We start from the raw sequence: 16,413 nt of genomic DNA, 5'->3' as shown, positions 1-16,413 counted from the left end.
ATTATTGGTTGGAGCCACGTGACGAGATGATTATTTATTATTTTTCCACTCTATTGGATCATCTGTTGGAAATATGTCTCTTGACTTTTTAACGAGTCGTTTTTGAAACTTTTCTTTTCCATTTATTTATCGTTTTAAACAAATAAAAAAGAACGAATCGTCACAACAGACCTCATGCCGAGCAGCGACTTAAAAAAGGTTTGAAATGACCTGGAAGGTCTAAATCAAGTACGTGGAACACACACACATACACACACACACATACAGGAACACACACACTTACACTCTCACACACACACATACATACATACACACACACACAGGCACAAACACACGCACACACACTCACACGCACACACACACATACACTCACACACACAAGCACCTGGAGAAAAAATTGTAATTTGTGAAAATGGGCTATACAAATAAAATTAACTGTGTGTGAGTGTGTGTAAGAGTGTGTGAGAGTGCGTGTGTGTGTGTGTGTGAGAGTTTGAGTGTGAGTGTGTGTGTGTGTGTGCCTGTGTGTGTGTAACATTTCAACCTGTTGGTGGCACTGGAGGTGAGAAGGAGTCGCCCCGGAGGAGTAATGTAGAACATAATCCTGTTTCTGAGGGTGTATCTGAGTGTTTCCGTGTGGTGGTATTTATTAGATTTATCATATTTCATAACGCTGGACATCTCACAGCTTGTGCTTGAGCAAAGAAGACGGACGTTTACAGCAATTGAGGCAATAAAAGTTAAATTAATTTAAAAAAAGAATGAATAAAAACCATAAAACCAGCCATTGACCGCTCACATTGACCTCTTCTGTGTGTCTCTACTTCAAAGAGACGTTCAGTCGCTCTATTAATGAAGACGATATCTCACCACACCGTTGTTTCTTCTTTCCCTCACCAATAAAAACCAAACGCATAAATACCGACTTTGTTGCACCGCCTTGGGGGCGTGGCCGCCGCCGCCTGCTAGGCGTGTGCGCGCCGCCCCCGGCGTGGAGACGATGGTTCCCGCGCTGACAGACGAGGTTCATCAGGTGTTCCCTCCATTGTTAGAATGAAGCTCCGCCTCCTTAAAGGGAGCTCCTCCAAGTCATCGAGTCTCTTAAAACTTCAAGCGGCAACATTGACGGCTTCTTAACATCGAAATACCGTAAGACACCACAGGAGAGTGACGGTAATCGACGAACACGTGATGAGACGTGATGACATGTTTCTTATTGTCAACCACAGTCACGCTTATTACATTTATATGAGAACATTATGAACATATTAAGGGAAACATTTTCCATCTTGTCCTCATTATATTTAAGTCAGTGGTGGAAGAGTTCAAATAATAATGTGTAAAGATTACTGAAAGCCACTGGGATGAACTTTTTAAACAGTTATTAAACTAATCCTGATGACTCTCTATGACAGGAGAGTCAAACTCATTTGGGTCACATCAGCATCATAGCCGCCCTCTTAAAGGGCCGGAAACACTTTATAAACTCCTCGAACATAGTGTTAAATAACTCTCTTTGCATTTGATTATTGTTTATTTGAGTGTAGAAATATTGAACATAAGAAAATGTCTCTAATATTACAACATTAATCCATTTAATTTGAAACTTTTAAAATAAAAGCACAGGAAATTTTTCTTCAATTTCTTTAAGAAAAGGTGATCACATGTCTTTCAAGCCATCAGGGGCCTCATAAAATGATACAGCGGGCACATGCGGCAGTTGTACACATAGATGATGATCTATGTGTACAACCTGGACAGCGTGAACTTTATAGGGATTACGCAACGTGCCGGTCAGGTAAAAGTAAAATAAATTAACTTTATTGCGCCCACTAGATGTTCCTGTTTAACATTTAAATGAATAATAAATGAGTTTCGAAAGAGTGTAGTGGGAGGAGCCTGTGCAGAGGGAGCAGTGGAGCAGGTTTTCCTAGCCGCTCTGAGCTCCGGGCGTGTGGATCAAAGCGTCTTTGTCTCGGAACAACACAGAAACCCTCGTGGCCTTTGGCCCGGACAGTTTCTCTCTCCACGTCAACCAAATTCAGGCGAAAACGATTGTCGGCTTAAAGGAGCCACGCCGAATATACGCCGCGCACACGCCGCGGACACGCCTTCAAATGGTGACCACGAAGTTCAAACAGTCTCTCACAGGGTTTTCATCTTGTCACCAGTCAGTAAATATGAATAAATGTTTTTATTTATATTATTGAGTTTCTTCTAGAGCAGGAGAGTCAAACTCATGTTCACCATGAGCCACATCAGCATCATGGCCACCCTCTTAAAGGGCCGGAAACACTTTATAAACACCTCGAACATATTGTTAAATAACACACTTTGCATTTGATTATTGTTTATTTCAGTGGAGAAATGTTGTACATAAGAAAATGTCTCTAATATTACAAAATAAATCCATTTAATCTAAAACCTTCAAAATAAAAGCAAGGGATATTTTTCTTCAATTTCTTTAAGAAAAGGTGATCACGTGTCTTTAAAGCCGCCAGGGGCCACAGAAAGTGACCCCACGGACCACTTTTAAACACCTTTTGGGTTTATTAGTTTTAGATTTAGCATCTGTGCCTTTGTTGTCTGTATGAATTTTTGGTGGCCAATGAGTTTCCCCAATGAAGATTAAGAAAGTTTTCTAATCTAATCTCATGTTAGCGGCCTGGTTATGAGGAGGGCCTCAAAAAAACAGCATCCGCCGCGACACACATACACACACACACACAGCGGGAATTTAAATTTGTGCCATAGTTGATTATTTTTGCATGACCCCAGATGACAGGGAACCCAGCTGAGTGGGTCGTCTCATGTCTTTCAATCAATTAGGGGGTTGGCGGTTCAATCCCCGCCCTAGTCGATTGTGTCCTTGAGCAAAGCACTCGACCCTGAGCTGCTCCCTGTAGCTGTGTCTACGGTGTGTGAATGTAACGTTAGCTAAATGACATGTGATGTAATGAATGACCGGCCCGGCGTTGGCGAGCTCCAGGTGCCACCAAACCACGCGGCATCAAACCACCGACCACGTGACATCAAACGTAAGCAAGAAAAAAAAAGCAGACAAAACGAAAAACGTCTCAGACCAAACAAAAAGCAGACGGAATGAAAACAAAGAGCGTCGCTGCCCGTTTCCCTGGCACGCCGCTGTGTTTACAACCTGTCTGAGAGAGAGGAAGGGAGGGAGAGAGAGAGCGAGAGAGAGCGAGAGAGAGAGAGAGCATCGTCATTCTCTCACTTTGCAGCCGAATCTTTCAAAACGTCGGTGATTTCAGAGCATGCACCGGGGTGTGTGTTTGTGTGTGTGTGTGTGGGGGGGGGAGGGGCAGCCATTGTTTTCACACCTCGCCCTCCTCTTCTTGCGTGACGGGGACGCTGGACGTTAGTCCCCATTGCGTAGAAGCCGCCCTGCAGTGCGATGCAGGCCACAGGACCACGGAAGATAATTGACACAAAAAAACATGGCTGAAGCATCGCGTGGCAAACCCATCGGGAACAAAAGATGGCCTTAATGTCATGAGATACGAGGGGTGGAGAGGTGGAGGCCCCGGACTCCTCGCGGAGACTTTGTGGGCGAGGTCACGTGAACACGCAAGCCTTTCAAACCGGCACCGCTCAGAAAGGAACATGGCTCGAGGGGCTAGGGGCGGGTCGACCTACTTATAGATATATATTTTGCTTTAAATGCAAGGAGCGGAGACGTTAACCGACTGATATCTAGAACTGCAGCTTGATAAAGGCGTTTAACCTCTTGACCCCGTGAAGGTAAATAAAATGTTTATTTTAGTGGATCTGCAGCCGCCGTCATTTATCTTTTAAACTGCGTTCAGCCACCAGATTCTCTCAGTTGACAACGACACTTGTGACATAACCTGCCGTGCAAGGTGAAACAGGACTGTTGATGTAACATTACGTTGCCATGGAAAAATCAGCGACGCTCAACAGACGCTTCGTTACGTCTGAAACCTCGTCTGCAGGAATTACAACGTTTGGCATCAAAGATCACGGTTGAGTCGGCTTTCAACAGCGGTGGTTAAAAAGGTGCAAGAAAGAAAGTCATGGGATTAAAGTCAAGCGGCTCCTTGTAAAAGAAAAACGTGTGCCAAACCGGTCGAGAAGACGGAAGAAGACAGAAGAAGACAGAAGACAGAAGCATGAAGATCTCACAAGTTCACAGATGTGGACACGAATCGAGCAGATCTAGAGACAGACAGGTAGATCTCATAAAGATCATTAATAATAAAAAACATGTCAAAACAAGCCACAAAGCCTTAGAGGAAACACACACACACACACAGACACTCTCACACACACAGAGGGAATGATTGACAGCTCGCATTAGAGTGAGAGGCAGGCCCGGGCACGGCAGGAGGCGGGGCCACGGGGGCAATTAGAGACATTTTTTAAGATGATAATAGCTGTGAACAAGCCAAACGGCTGATGAAAGCTCCCCGAGGCTCGGCGACGCAACGAAGACGGAAGCTTCCGCGGAGAGAGTGAAGCCGGGGAGAAGGAAAGGAGAAGGCGAAGGTGAAGGCGAGGGCAAAGGAGAGGGCGAGGACGAGGGAAAAGGAGAGGGCGAGGGAAAAGGAGAGGACGAGGGCAAAGGCGAAGTCGAGGGTGAAGGAGAGGGTGAGGGCGAAGGTGAAGGCGAGGGCGAGGTCAAAGTTGAAGTGGAAGGTGGCAAAGGCGAAGACAAAGGCGAGGGCGAAGACAAAGTCGAAGTAGAAGGCGAAGTCAAACCTGAAGTGGAAGGTGGCGAAGACGAGGGCGAAGACGAAGGCGAAGGGGAAGACATAGGCGAAGGCGAGTGTGAAGGAAAGGGCGAGGGTGAGTGCGAAGGTGAAAGCGAGGGCGAAGGCGAGGTCAAAGTCGAAGGGGAAGACGAAGGCGAAGTCAAAGTTGAAGTGGAAGGTGGCGAAGGCGAAGACAAAGGCTAGGGCGAAGACGAAGTCAAAGGCGAAGTTAAAGTTGAAGGTGGCGAAGTCGAAGTCGAAGAACAGGGCGAAGGCGAAGTCGAAGGGGAAGACAAAGGCGAAGGCAAACTCAAAGGTGAAGGCGAAGACGAGGGCGAAGACGTAGACGAAGTCGAAGGGGAAGGCAAAGGTGAGGCAAAGGCAAAGTCGAAGGTGAAGGCGAAGACGAAGGTGAAGGCGAAGGTGAAGGCGAAGACGAAGAGGAAGTCGAAGGCAAAGTGAAAGGCGAAGTCAATGGCGAAGTCGAAGACGAGGCCGAAGACGAAGGCAAAGTCAAAGGCGAAGTCGAAGGGGAAGGCAAAGGTGAAGGCAAAGATGAAGGCAAAGTCAAAGGTGAAGGCCAAGACGAAGGTGAAGTCGAAGGGGAAGCCAAAGGCGAAGGTGAAGGCGAGGGCGAGGACGAAGGTGGGCCCTTACTCTGGCAGGTGGGGATGTTGCAGTATCTCCAGTAGATCCCGTCGTCGTGGTCTGCGATGTAGCACCATGGCTGAACGTCCCCGTCGGGGTTCCTGCAGACAAACAGAGAGAGAATTTAAGACCACGTCCGCACTGCGCTGGTACACTGGATTATAAATCTATTCATTGTTACCACTCCTTCATTTTGGCAAATATATTTGGATACAAAAAGGACCCAGAGGAAACATTTCCTTCTGTCTTTGAGGACCTTTTCGTTTCTTCCCCTCTTCAAACCGCCGTGGTACTTCTTCAGCTCGTGAAAAATAAATGATAATAATAATATTAAAGAATAATGTAATATTTCTACAGCCGAGAGGCATTCTTCAGTGTTTTAGGGGGGGGGAAAGCAATTCCTTGTAATACATGTCAACATGTCATTGGCAAATATATTTGAAAACACAAAGGACCCAGAGAAAAGGTATCGTTCTGTCCTTGAGGACCTTTTTCTCTTCAAACCGCCGTGGCACTTCTTCAGCAATAAATAAATTAACATACACTACCGTTCAAAAGTTTGTCGATGAAGATAACATTAAATGAATCATAAATACTCTCTCGACATAGTTAATGTGGTAAATGACTTATCTGGTGTTAATGAATTCTCTACATAGGTGTATCGAGGCCCATCTCCAGTGTTCTGATGGTACATTGTGTTATTGCCTTAGAAGACCAACGGAGGGGTAGAAAACCCTTAAACCCTTTTGATGTGAGCGCAGCTAAAACAGTTATGCTGGTGAGAGAAGCTATAAAACTGGCCTTCCTTTGAGCCACAAGAAGAACAACATTAATATTAACTATAAAAATCATTATTTATAACTTGATTATATTTTATCTTCATTTTATATTCATTTGATAAATAAGTGTTTTTGAACGGTAGTGTAAATATATAAATAATACAAATTCTTAAGAATAATGGAATATTTCTGCAGCCGGGAGGAGTGTTCATGTGTTTTAGGGTGGAGGGGAAGCAATTCCTTGTAACACACGTCAACATGTCAGGTCGCAGGACTGTTTGCCGATTGGCTGCAGAGAATTCACACAAATCCGACGTTAAAATAAAACCCTGCGGAAAACAGACGACCGCGTGTTCAGATCCGTCTGCTCGGTGTTTTGGGGGCGTCGCGTCGTAAGGGATGAAGAGAGGTGGGAGAGGAGGGGGGGAAGGAGGGAGGGAGGAAGAGTTATGAGGGCAAGAAACAACAACACAAAGAACCCACTGACGACCCCCGCAGCTGAATCCTCAACCACGTTTCAGAGGGAAATTATCTCCGCCGTGTCAATCATCCCCCAGCAGCGCCCCCTCGGCGCTTGTTGGTTCAGCCTCTTCCTCCGAGGGGCTGAAGGCATGTCAGTCAAAGGGCCAATAGGTCTTTGATGGGAGGAGATGGTCGGGGGGCGGGGGGGCTCTTTGTCCCCCCGGGGCCAGACACAGACTGGTCGATGGGGCTAAGCTTTTGTCTGAGGCTGCATCATCGAGCCACTTTTAACCCGTCAGAATGAGGCCAACAGGCCGCCACCGGGGATTTAGCATTTTCAGTTTTCACCAACGAGAGGAATGCCTCAAGAGCTGCAGGCTTCATATCTCTTCATACATCGTGACGCTTGTTGGCGAATTCGTACATCAAGAAACTTGTTTGCGACTTCGTACATCTCAACCCTCGTTGGCGACTTCGTACATCGTGACCCTCGTTGGCGACTTCGTACATCGTGACCCTCGTTGGCGACTTCGTACATCACGACCCTCGTTGGCGACTTCGTACATCGTGACCCTCGTTGGCGACTTCGTACATCACGACCCTCGTTGGCGACTTTGTGCATCAAGAAACTCGCTGGCGACTTCGTACATCGTGACCCTCGTTGGCGACTCTGTACATCGTGACCCTCGTTGGCGACTCCGTACATCGTGACCCTCGTTGGCGACTTCATACATCTTGACCCTTGTTGGTCGACTTCATACATCAAGAAAATTGTTTGCGACTTCGTACATCACAACCCTCGTTGGCGACTTCGTACATCAAGACCCTCGTTGGCGACTTCGTACATCCCGACCCTAGTTTGGCGACTTCGTACATCGCGACCCTCGTTGGCGACTTAGTACATCTCGACCCTCGTTGGTGACTTCGTACATCGCAACTCTCGTTGGCGACTTCGTACATCAAGACCCTCGTTGGCGACTTCGTACATCCCGACCCTAGTTGGGCGACTTCGTACATCCCGACCCTCGTTGGCGACTTAGTACATCTCGACCCTCGTTGGCGACTTCGTACATCCCGACCCTCGTTGGCGACTTCCAAAAGAAAAGAAAAGAAGTCAGATGACTTTTCATTCCCAGACCGTAACGGTCGGAGACCTTTTCACCGACACACCTTCATTGTAGCACCTTCATTAAAAAGCCCCGCGGTGCTCCGCTCTATCGTTACGCCTTTTGTGAAGGGCGTTTCCATTTCTTTTCTTCTCAGATCAAAAACACCATCCGGAGTTTCCTCCTCTCTTTTCACTCTTGGGATGAGGAATTGACAGACTGTTTTTATAAAAAAAATCTATTTTTAAGGTTCAACTCAAATTGAACGCTTCTCTCTCTGGCGTAACGCTCATCCTTCTCTTTCGAGCGGCCTGGTGGTGCGGCTACAATTCGACACCTGTCTGTTTGGCCTGAGGCTACTACGGGAACTAGTAGTATATACCCATTCTCTATTTCTCTATCTTCCCCCCTTCTTCTTTTCATCAACGGGTAATAGCCCCATTTGAAATGAGACTCCCAAAGACCTCCGTACTCGACTCATCTTCAGCCACTTATGTCATTTACTGCACTTCCCTCATCGCCCTGAGGAGGCGACGTGAGTTAAAACCATTGGAATCCCCCAAAAGAAGGAAAACCATCCTCTTCAGACCACCCATCCCACGGGCCTCTTTGATCAGTAAATGATGAGTTGTGCCCCTCCGAGCTAAACTCCTGGTCACCGTCTTACACACACACACACACACACACACAAACACGAACACACACCCTTTTAGCAGAAGCATGGGAATATCACCCACAAGGCTTTGGTGAATAGGTCGGCCCACATGACAGAGAAACATAATCAACCCTTCCCCGAGGTGCCAGTGTGCGTGTGTATGTGTGTGTGTGAGGTTCAACAGTGCAGATAAGAGTAGACCTTGATGGACGGAAATCCATTAGTTTAACCCGGCAGCACAGAAGAAAGACTTTTGGTCCTTGTGGTGACACTCTGATAAAAGTTGCTTCCAGTGTATGTGTGTGTGTGTATGTTTTGAGAGAGGTGGGTGGGGTGGGGGGTTGCATTCACATCCATGTGCGTCAGAGCCAACTGGCTCAACTGGCTCCGAGTAGAGGAGCTTGTTGAAACTCTCCCGTACCCAGAGGTAGATCACAGAAGACGTTTGGACACTTAATTGGCCTTAATTACGCCGACACACACGTTGGCACATAGCCAAATGCAGCCTCAGAACACGGGACCCTGCACTGGAAGAGCGTCTCGCATCTGAAACACGGAGAAGGAAAACAGCTGTTCCTGACCGGCTGCGGATCAAAAGGACTCATTTCCACGGGCCTTTAAATCAGAAACTTTACGGGCACCTTTGAAAGAAAACGCCCAACGCTGAAGTAATGACGTATAAAAAAATATCCCCAAAAACATTCCCATCAAACTGTATGTGAGCAAAGGCTGGAAACGACACGCTTCCAGCTGAATGCGAGATTCTAGAGCAGGAGTGTCAAACTCATTTTCACCGTGGGCCACATCAGCATCACGGCCCACATATATATATTAATACATTTATATTAATATATATATATATATATAATATATATATATACCTGCTATTGTCTTCCGTCAGTTGTACCAGCTGGGGGGGGGGGGAACCTGTATGAAACCCCAAAACTGATCCATCGTTGACGAGCCACTCATCGAACAAAGACGGTACAAGTCTAACCATTTTTATTATTACACTTTATTATTTACTCCTTTTATTTAGTTTAATGTTCAGTGCTCAGACAATTTAGGAAAGTTTTCCTTTAAACTTTTCCTCTAGCAGGAAGTAGATCCGGCTGCATTCAGGCGCATTAAAAATCGCCTGAAAAGATTGCGCAACGAGATCTGCAGTTTAAAAATACATTTTATTTTGGATTCTGGCTCAATTCATTGTGATTGACTCTGATCCACACACACACACATACGTCTGTGTGATGTGGGAGACGCTCGTGATGCCAAAACGTTTGCACGGCAACAAAAAAAAAACTACTTTAAAAACTTGTAATTTGGGTGAACCGACAAACGTAAAAAATAAATGAAAAAAGCATCTATAAGGGGATCATTTTTATTGTTCCCGACTACATGAGACGACTATAGCGCTGAATCGTTCGCTCCACACAGTTCGTCTTCCAGAGGGACACTTCCATTAACTTCCTGGGTTTAACTCGCTGACCTCAGATCTGCTCCTGACCTCTCGGAGATATTCATTACAATCAACGTGGGGACATTATTCACTGTGACACTTCTATTACCTCATTATGTAAAGAGGGAAAGCATGAGAAGCATGGCCGCTCATAAATTGTACAGTACACACACACACACAAACACACACACACAAACATACAAACACACACACAAACACACACACCCCTACACACACACTTACACACACTTACACATGCACACACAAACACAAACACACACACAAACAAACACACACACACATAAACACTAACACACACAGACACACACACACTGATATCTGATATCAGCAGGAACAGTAAACAAAATATAAATCAGTACTTTTTGTGTTCTTTGCATGAATCTTGTTAGGATCTGGAGTTTGTGTCTAGTTTTGTGTCTTGTTTTGAAGTCCTTGTGTCGTCTGTCTCCCTGTGATTGTCTGCCCTGGCCCTGATTGTTTCCTTCTGTGTGATTGCTGGCCCCGCCCTCATTGTGTCCACCTGTGTCTCGTTCCCCGTTGTCCAATCCTCTCACCTTGCCTGTGTATGTAAACCCTGTTCGTCTCATTCCCAGGGTGGCTTCGTACTGTTTAGTCTGCGTTTTTGTCGTTCCTGTCTGGTCTGGTCTGTGATTTTTGTAATTAAATAGTTTGTGCAGTAATGTCGGCGTTTGGGTCCTCTCTTGCTGCGACAACCGTGACCACACATGACAAATCTCATGACGTTTTTAGAAAAAAGGTCAAAAGTTACTTAAGGGGAAAAAAAGTTCAAAACTTTAAGACTTAAGAGCGGATAAAGTTTAAAGTTCTAACCCGGCGATGATGAAGCTGACATGATTCATTCTGGAGGCTCAGACACGAGAGCTGCTGGTCCTGAAGCTTTGTGCTCGTCTTCTTTGCAATGTGACAGTTCCCTGCTTGTTTTTTTATAGCAGCTATAAAGATGAAATGTGGGGGGCTGTTAGGGCTCTTTCTCCACCAAGGTGGGTTTTCTTTTTTGGGGAAGGGGGGGGGGGCAGCGACGGGACAAGGAGTGAGCTTGTGGTCCTCGGCTTCTCTGCTTCACTATCCACCTGCTCCTCGGCCTCAGCTCTCGTAAAAATTAAAAAAACAATTGGCCTTAGGGTCAGATATGCCCCCCCTCCCCCCCACCGTTTTTATCTGAGAGTTCCCGACGGGCGGGAGGAAGACGAGAAAGAGTCCTTCGAAGGTCAAAAGAAGACGATGCGCTTCATGCAAATGAGGAGATTTGCGTTCCAAATTGAGTGTGTACGGTCCTCACGATGCCGCCCCACACATAGGCCCCGCCCACTCTGCACAAGGAGGATGTCTGAGAGGGAATCCCATCCGTCGGGGGGGAAGGAACTAAAGCTGTGAGCCCTTCAGCGAGTTGGAAAAAAGCTTCTAACTACATCGGTGGCCTAGAAAACGGAAACCACGAAGACGTCCATGTTATATACACGATGCCCTCCTGAATGTGCTGAGAACGCTGAGGACGCTCTCCAAGGCGCTCTGCGAGGAGCCGACTCATAAATCTTCCGAAATGTCATCAAAGTTCCAGTAAAAAAAATCTAATCTGTGTCCGTTGCCACTTCAAAAAGTATTACAACCGTGACTTAGAGGCTTTAGGCCGAGGAGGGAAGGGGAGAAGGAGGAAAGGGGGGAAGGGCTTGGCAATCCGGGCCAAGCCACTGTTCTGGACGTCTCGGTGAATTTGAACCAGACTCCAGAGAGCGCTTCCCTTCAAGGACACCGAGTTTGGACTGAATCGTGGGGCTCTCACCCTCTCTGAGAGAAAGAGCCACAAACCTGCTCCTCAAGCAAAGAGTGCTGCTCAGTCTGGAAGTTCAAAGCATCCGTCACACATCCGGCATTCGCCCGGAGTTTAAAAAAAAATCTGGTGCTATTCTTATAAAATGTCATAAACTGCGAAATAACATTGTCATCCTTCACATGGGGAGCCGCTCCGGTTCGATGGATATGCAGCGCGATGAGGAGATTGTCTTCCAGTTGCAGGAGGATGACATGCTTTTTAAATGTCTAATTTCTTGGTACACTTTGACCATGAACTCTATCTGCAGGCCGGTAGGGCGATGTCATATCAACACCTTCTGATCCTGGGGTGACCAAACTATGCCTGTATTTAATAAACTGCACTATTCGTACATTTCACATTCGAGTTTAAACCCTAAATGTCAAAGTTCAATATTTTACTATTTACTCATTTTTAACGGGCCTTTTAGGACATGAACAGAAATTAAATGTTGGCCAGATTTACAGGCTTGCACATAAAATCATAATATTTAACCCTTGTGTTGCCTTAGGGTCATTTTGACCCGAATCAATATTACACCCTCCCCCCGCCTTTGGGTCATTTTGACCCGATTCAATGTTTCACCCTCCTGTTACCTTTATATTTAATAACATATTTTACCCTTTGGGTTCAATTTGACGCCAGCAATTAAAACCTCCAGAAAATTATTAGAATTAATATTGTTTTCCAAGTTTAAGTGTGAGGCACTTTATGTTTGTTTGTTGACTCCCGAAAGAACACCGACATTAAACATTGAATGGGGTCAAATTAATCCTAAGGCGGGGGGAGGGTGTAATATTGATTCGGGTCAAAATGACCCTAAGGCAACACAAGGGTTAAAGTGGGCCAGAAATGTAACAGAGTGGGACCTCCGGGGAAAATAATTTACATTAGATTACACCGACGCTTTAATCCAGAGCGATTTACAATCACGTAACATTCATACGGCGTGGACACAGTATCAGGGAGCAACTCAGGGTCTTGCTCATGGACACATCGACTTAGGCGAGGATTGAACCGCCAACGCCCCGATTGGAAGACGGACCTTCTGACCCCTGACCCATAGTCTGATGCCGATAGTCCAAATAGTTTTAAGACAGACTTAAATCCTGGATAGTTGTACTTTTTAAAAGGTCTCCAAAAAGTTTGCCCCAACTTTAGAATAAAGGGTCACAACACACACATAAGTCGACCCCGAAGGTCGCGGCCATATCATCTGACATTAAAACTATGACAACAGTTGGTTGTGCATCCAGTAAAACCTTTCCACGTCAAAGTGGACTCACCTGCAGTAGTTGTGGCTGCCCAGCCCCCCCTCTCCGTTGGGGTATTTAAGGGTGTTGTACGGGTGCTGGAAGGTCTCATTCCAGAAGAGGCAGGGTTTCCCCCCATGCAGGCTGGTCTGGTTCTGGAAGCCCCTGTAGTCCTCTCCGTTGGCAGTGTAGCACTCTGCAAAGAGCCAGGAGAAGGAGAAGGTGAGAGGAAGCACTTCAGTGAAGGAGCGTCTGAACGAGAAGGAATTCAAAAGCCTTTGAAAACGTGCTGGTAATAAAACAAAAGGCCTTTATTGAGAATCTGGACTCTTATGCGCTTGTTCAAATGTTTTAATGTGTTGTGGGATGGATCGCAGACAAGTCCTTTTAGGAGTGATGGGATTAATTAACGACGACGGCGCGGGGGAAGAAGAAGAAGAGAAACGACCCCGCAGATATACAACGGGAAAAAAAGCAAACATGGCTTCAATTTACAGGAAGTGTACGACAACCATGTGGCCGAGTCGGAGCGAGGGAGAGATTTAGTTTCACCCCCCGAGGCAGAACCATGCCTGGTGGAAGGGAGGGAATTAAAATAAACAACGGCGTCCGTGGCGACCGTTCCAAGCTCTTCCCGCGTACACGCATCAACACGCGTATTTTTCTTCAAACGGCCAGGCGTGGGCACGAGGAACCGGTTCAACTGGACGTCCATCGATCAAACGAGTCACTCGCTCCATCCCATGGTTTCTTTCTTTTGGTCCTTTTCTGTCTTTCACCTTTTTCAACTCGACGACAGACGACTGTGTGTCAGTGGTTAGCAGGTCCGTCTTTTAATCAGGGGATTGGCGGTTCAATCCCCGCCCTAGTCGATGTGTCCTTGAGAAAGACACTTGACCCTGTAGATGTGTCGAAGGTGTAACAGACAACGAGCTCTCCCGGGGGTCGCTCGGCTTCCAATGCATCACTAACTAGTTAGAAGACCTAAACTTTAAATAAATAAATACGGTATTTATAAAATAAACCTTCATCTTCCCATAAAATAATTTAGTTCAGTCAGAAAAACTACATAGTTAGGTTTCGGAGAAAGATCGTAAAATACTTAGTTAAGTTTAGGAAAAAATCGTAAAATACTAAGTTAATTTAAGGAAAAGATCGTCAAATACTACGTTAGGTTTAGGAAAAGATCGTAAAGTAATAAGTTAGGATAAGGAAAAGATCATAAAATACTAAGTTAGGTAAGGAAAAGTTAGTAAAGTTAAGGAATAAATCTTAAAATACGATAACCTTAAGTTAGGTTCAGGAAAAGATCGTAAAATACTAAGTTAGAATAAGGAAAAGATCTTAAAATACTTAGTTAGGATAAGGAAAAGATGGTAAAATATTAAGTTAGAACAAGGAAAAGATGGTAAAATACTTAGTTAGGATAAGGAAAAGATCGTAAAATACTCAGTATTTTAAAATAGTAAGTATTTTACGAAAAGATCGTAACATACTGAGTATAAAAAAGGTTTATTCTATTTATTTGATCCGTAAACTGCGTTATTTCATTATAAGGAGTTCAGAAAGTGTATAATGTAGAATAAGCTCTTGTGAAAGTTCCGTGTCTCGCTGACTCCTCGAGACTTTCCAGCGCTCTGTAATATTTACGGCCGTCGGCTCGCACGCATTCCAGCCTCCAACATCCCCCGCAAGAAAATACCGCACTTACTCCTCAAAGTAAATCAAAGGCCCCACCGCTGCTCTCAGTGCGTCACCCAACAGAAGACGCTTTTAATTAAAGTTGTTTCCGGCCGTGTTGTTCAGTCGCTGACGGGGAAGTTCCACAGCGGCGGTGTCGGGTTCCCCCGCGGTTACAACCACGCCACTCGATTGTCTCTGAACGGTGAATTAATACGACCGTGTCATGCAAGGATATCATCAGGCGTGGCCGGGGGTGTACCACCATGCGGGGACAGGGGGTGTACCATCAGGGGGGGGCAGGGGGCGTACCATCAGGTAAGGACAGGGGACGTACCTTGAGGCGGGGACAGGGGGCGTACCACCAGGTGGGGATAGGGGGAGTAGGGGGAGTACCACCAGGCGGAGACAGAGGGTGTACCATCAGGAGGGGACAGGGGGCGTACCTTGAGGCGGGGATAGGGGGAGTACCACCAGGCGGAGACAGGGGGCGTACCTTGAGGCGGGGACAGGGTGTACCACCAGGTGGGGACAGGGGGCGTACCTTGAGGCGGGGACAGGGGGCGTACCTTGAGGCAGGGACAGGGGGTGTACCTTGAGGCGGGGACAGGGGGCGTACCTTGAGGCGGGGACAGGGGGCGTACCACCAGGCGGGGACAGGGGGTGTACCACCATGTGGGGACAGGGGGCGTACCACCATGCGGGGACAGGGGGCGTACCTTGAGGCGGGGACAGGGGGCGTACCACCAGGTGGGGACAGGAGGCGTACCACCAGGCGGGGACAGGGGGTGTACCTTGAGGCGGGGACAGGGGGTGTACCTTGAGGCGGGGACAGGGGGCGTACCACCAGGTGGGGACAGGGGGCGTACCACCAGGCGGGGACAGGGGGTGTACCTTGAGGCAGGGACAGGGGGCGTGCCTTGAGGCGGGGACAGGGGGCGTACCTTGAGGCGGGGACAGGGGGCGTGCCTTGAGGCGGGGACAGGGATGTACCACCAGGCGGGGACAGGGGGCGTGCGACCAGGTGGGGACAGGGGGCGTACCACTAAGCGGGGACAGGGGACGGCCGGGCTGCATCCCAAGTGAGTCCACGTCCTTCAGGAGAGCGATGGGGACTGAGATGACTGAACACACTGCATCAACGAGCATAATGACTTTGTAAAATGTCGTCTCCCCCCCCCCCCCTCACCCCACATGGTCCTCTTGGAACGAGCTGCTGCTGCTGGCAGCCGTCCCGCCACCGCCGGCGGCCAAGTCGGCCTCCAGGACGAGATGGTAAATACGGGGGGGCTTCTCCATATGCAGGAGTTCGGGTGTTCCAGGTGGTTTTTTCAAGGCACAATTTGCTTGTGGTGTGGATGTGAAGTAGAGACTCAGAGTTAAAGACCAACGGTTCCTTTTTCAGAGCGCTTGTGGGCGACCGCACATCGATCAGCAGAAAGAGGAGAGGAAGAAGAGGGTACCTCTTCATCCTCGCCCCAGAAGAAAGTGAAGAACCCCATCACCACTCCCACTTTCCCCCAAAGTCCCCCCTCCCTTTTCCTCGTCACCAAGCAACTGTTGCGTTCTCGTTCCACACACACCCCTCACACACACACACACATATACAAACACACACACACACAGGGCCCGGGTCGCTTTCTTGTGGTTTCATCAGAGGCCGTGATGGGAAACAGAACCACCACCGCATGAAAGACGAGAGAAAAGGGTGTGTGTGTGTGTTTGTGTGTGTGGGGGGGGGGGGAGGGCTCCAATAAAACATCTACAGATCTACAAATAGCAGATA

General features: G+C 47.3%; 1 protein-coding gene across 2 annotated transcripts in view; it reads right to left on the bottom strand.

Annotated features, from left to right (window-relative positions):
• The window catches only part of kremen1 (kringle containing transmembrane protein 1), a 60,404-nt gene that overhangs the window by 26,784 nt on the left and 17,207 nt on the right, over positions 1–16,413 (bottom strand). For both annotated transcript variants that reach the window (XM_056419599.1, XM_056419600.1), the window contains exons 2-3: positions 12,981–13,143; positions 5,391–5,482 (exon numbers count right to left, since the gene is read on the bottom strand). In XM_056419599.1, coding sequence (XP_056275574.1) covers positions 5,391–5,482; positions 12,981–13,143 — 255 coding nt within the window. The remainder of the gene's footprint in view (positions 1–5,390; positions 5,483–12,980; positions 13,144–16,413) is intronic.

This window comes from Pseudoliparis swirei, chromosome 7 (genome assembly GCF_029220125.1).
Source record: "Pseudoliparis swirei isolate HS2019 ecotype Mariana Trench chromosome 7, NWPU_hadal_v1, whole genome shotgun sequence".
NCBI classification, from domain to species: Eukaryota; Metazoa; Chordata; class Actinopteri; order Perciformes; family Liparidae; genus Pseudoliparis; species Pseudoliparis swirei.
The sequence above is the reverse complement of the archived record's forward strand: the minus strand, read 5'-3'. Positions and strand labels throughout refer to the sequence as shown.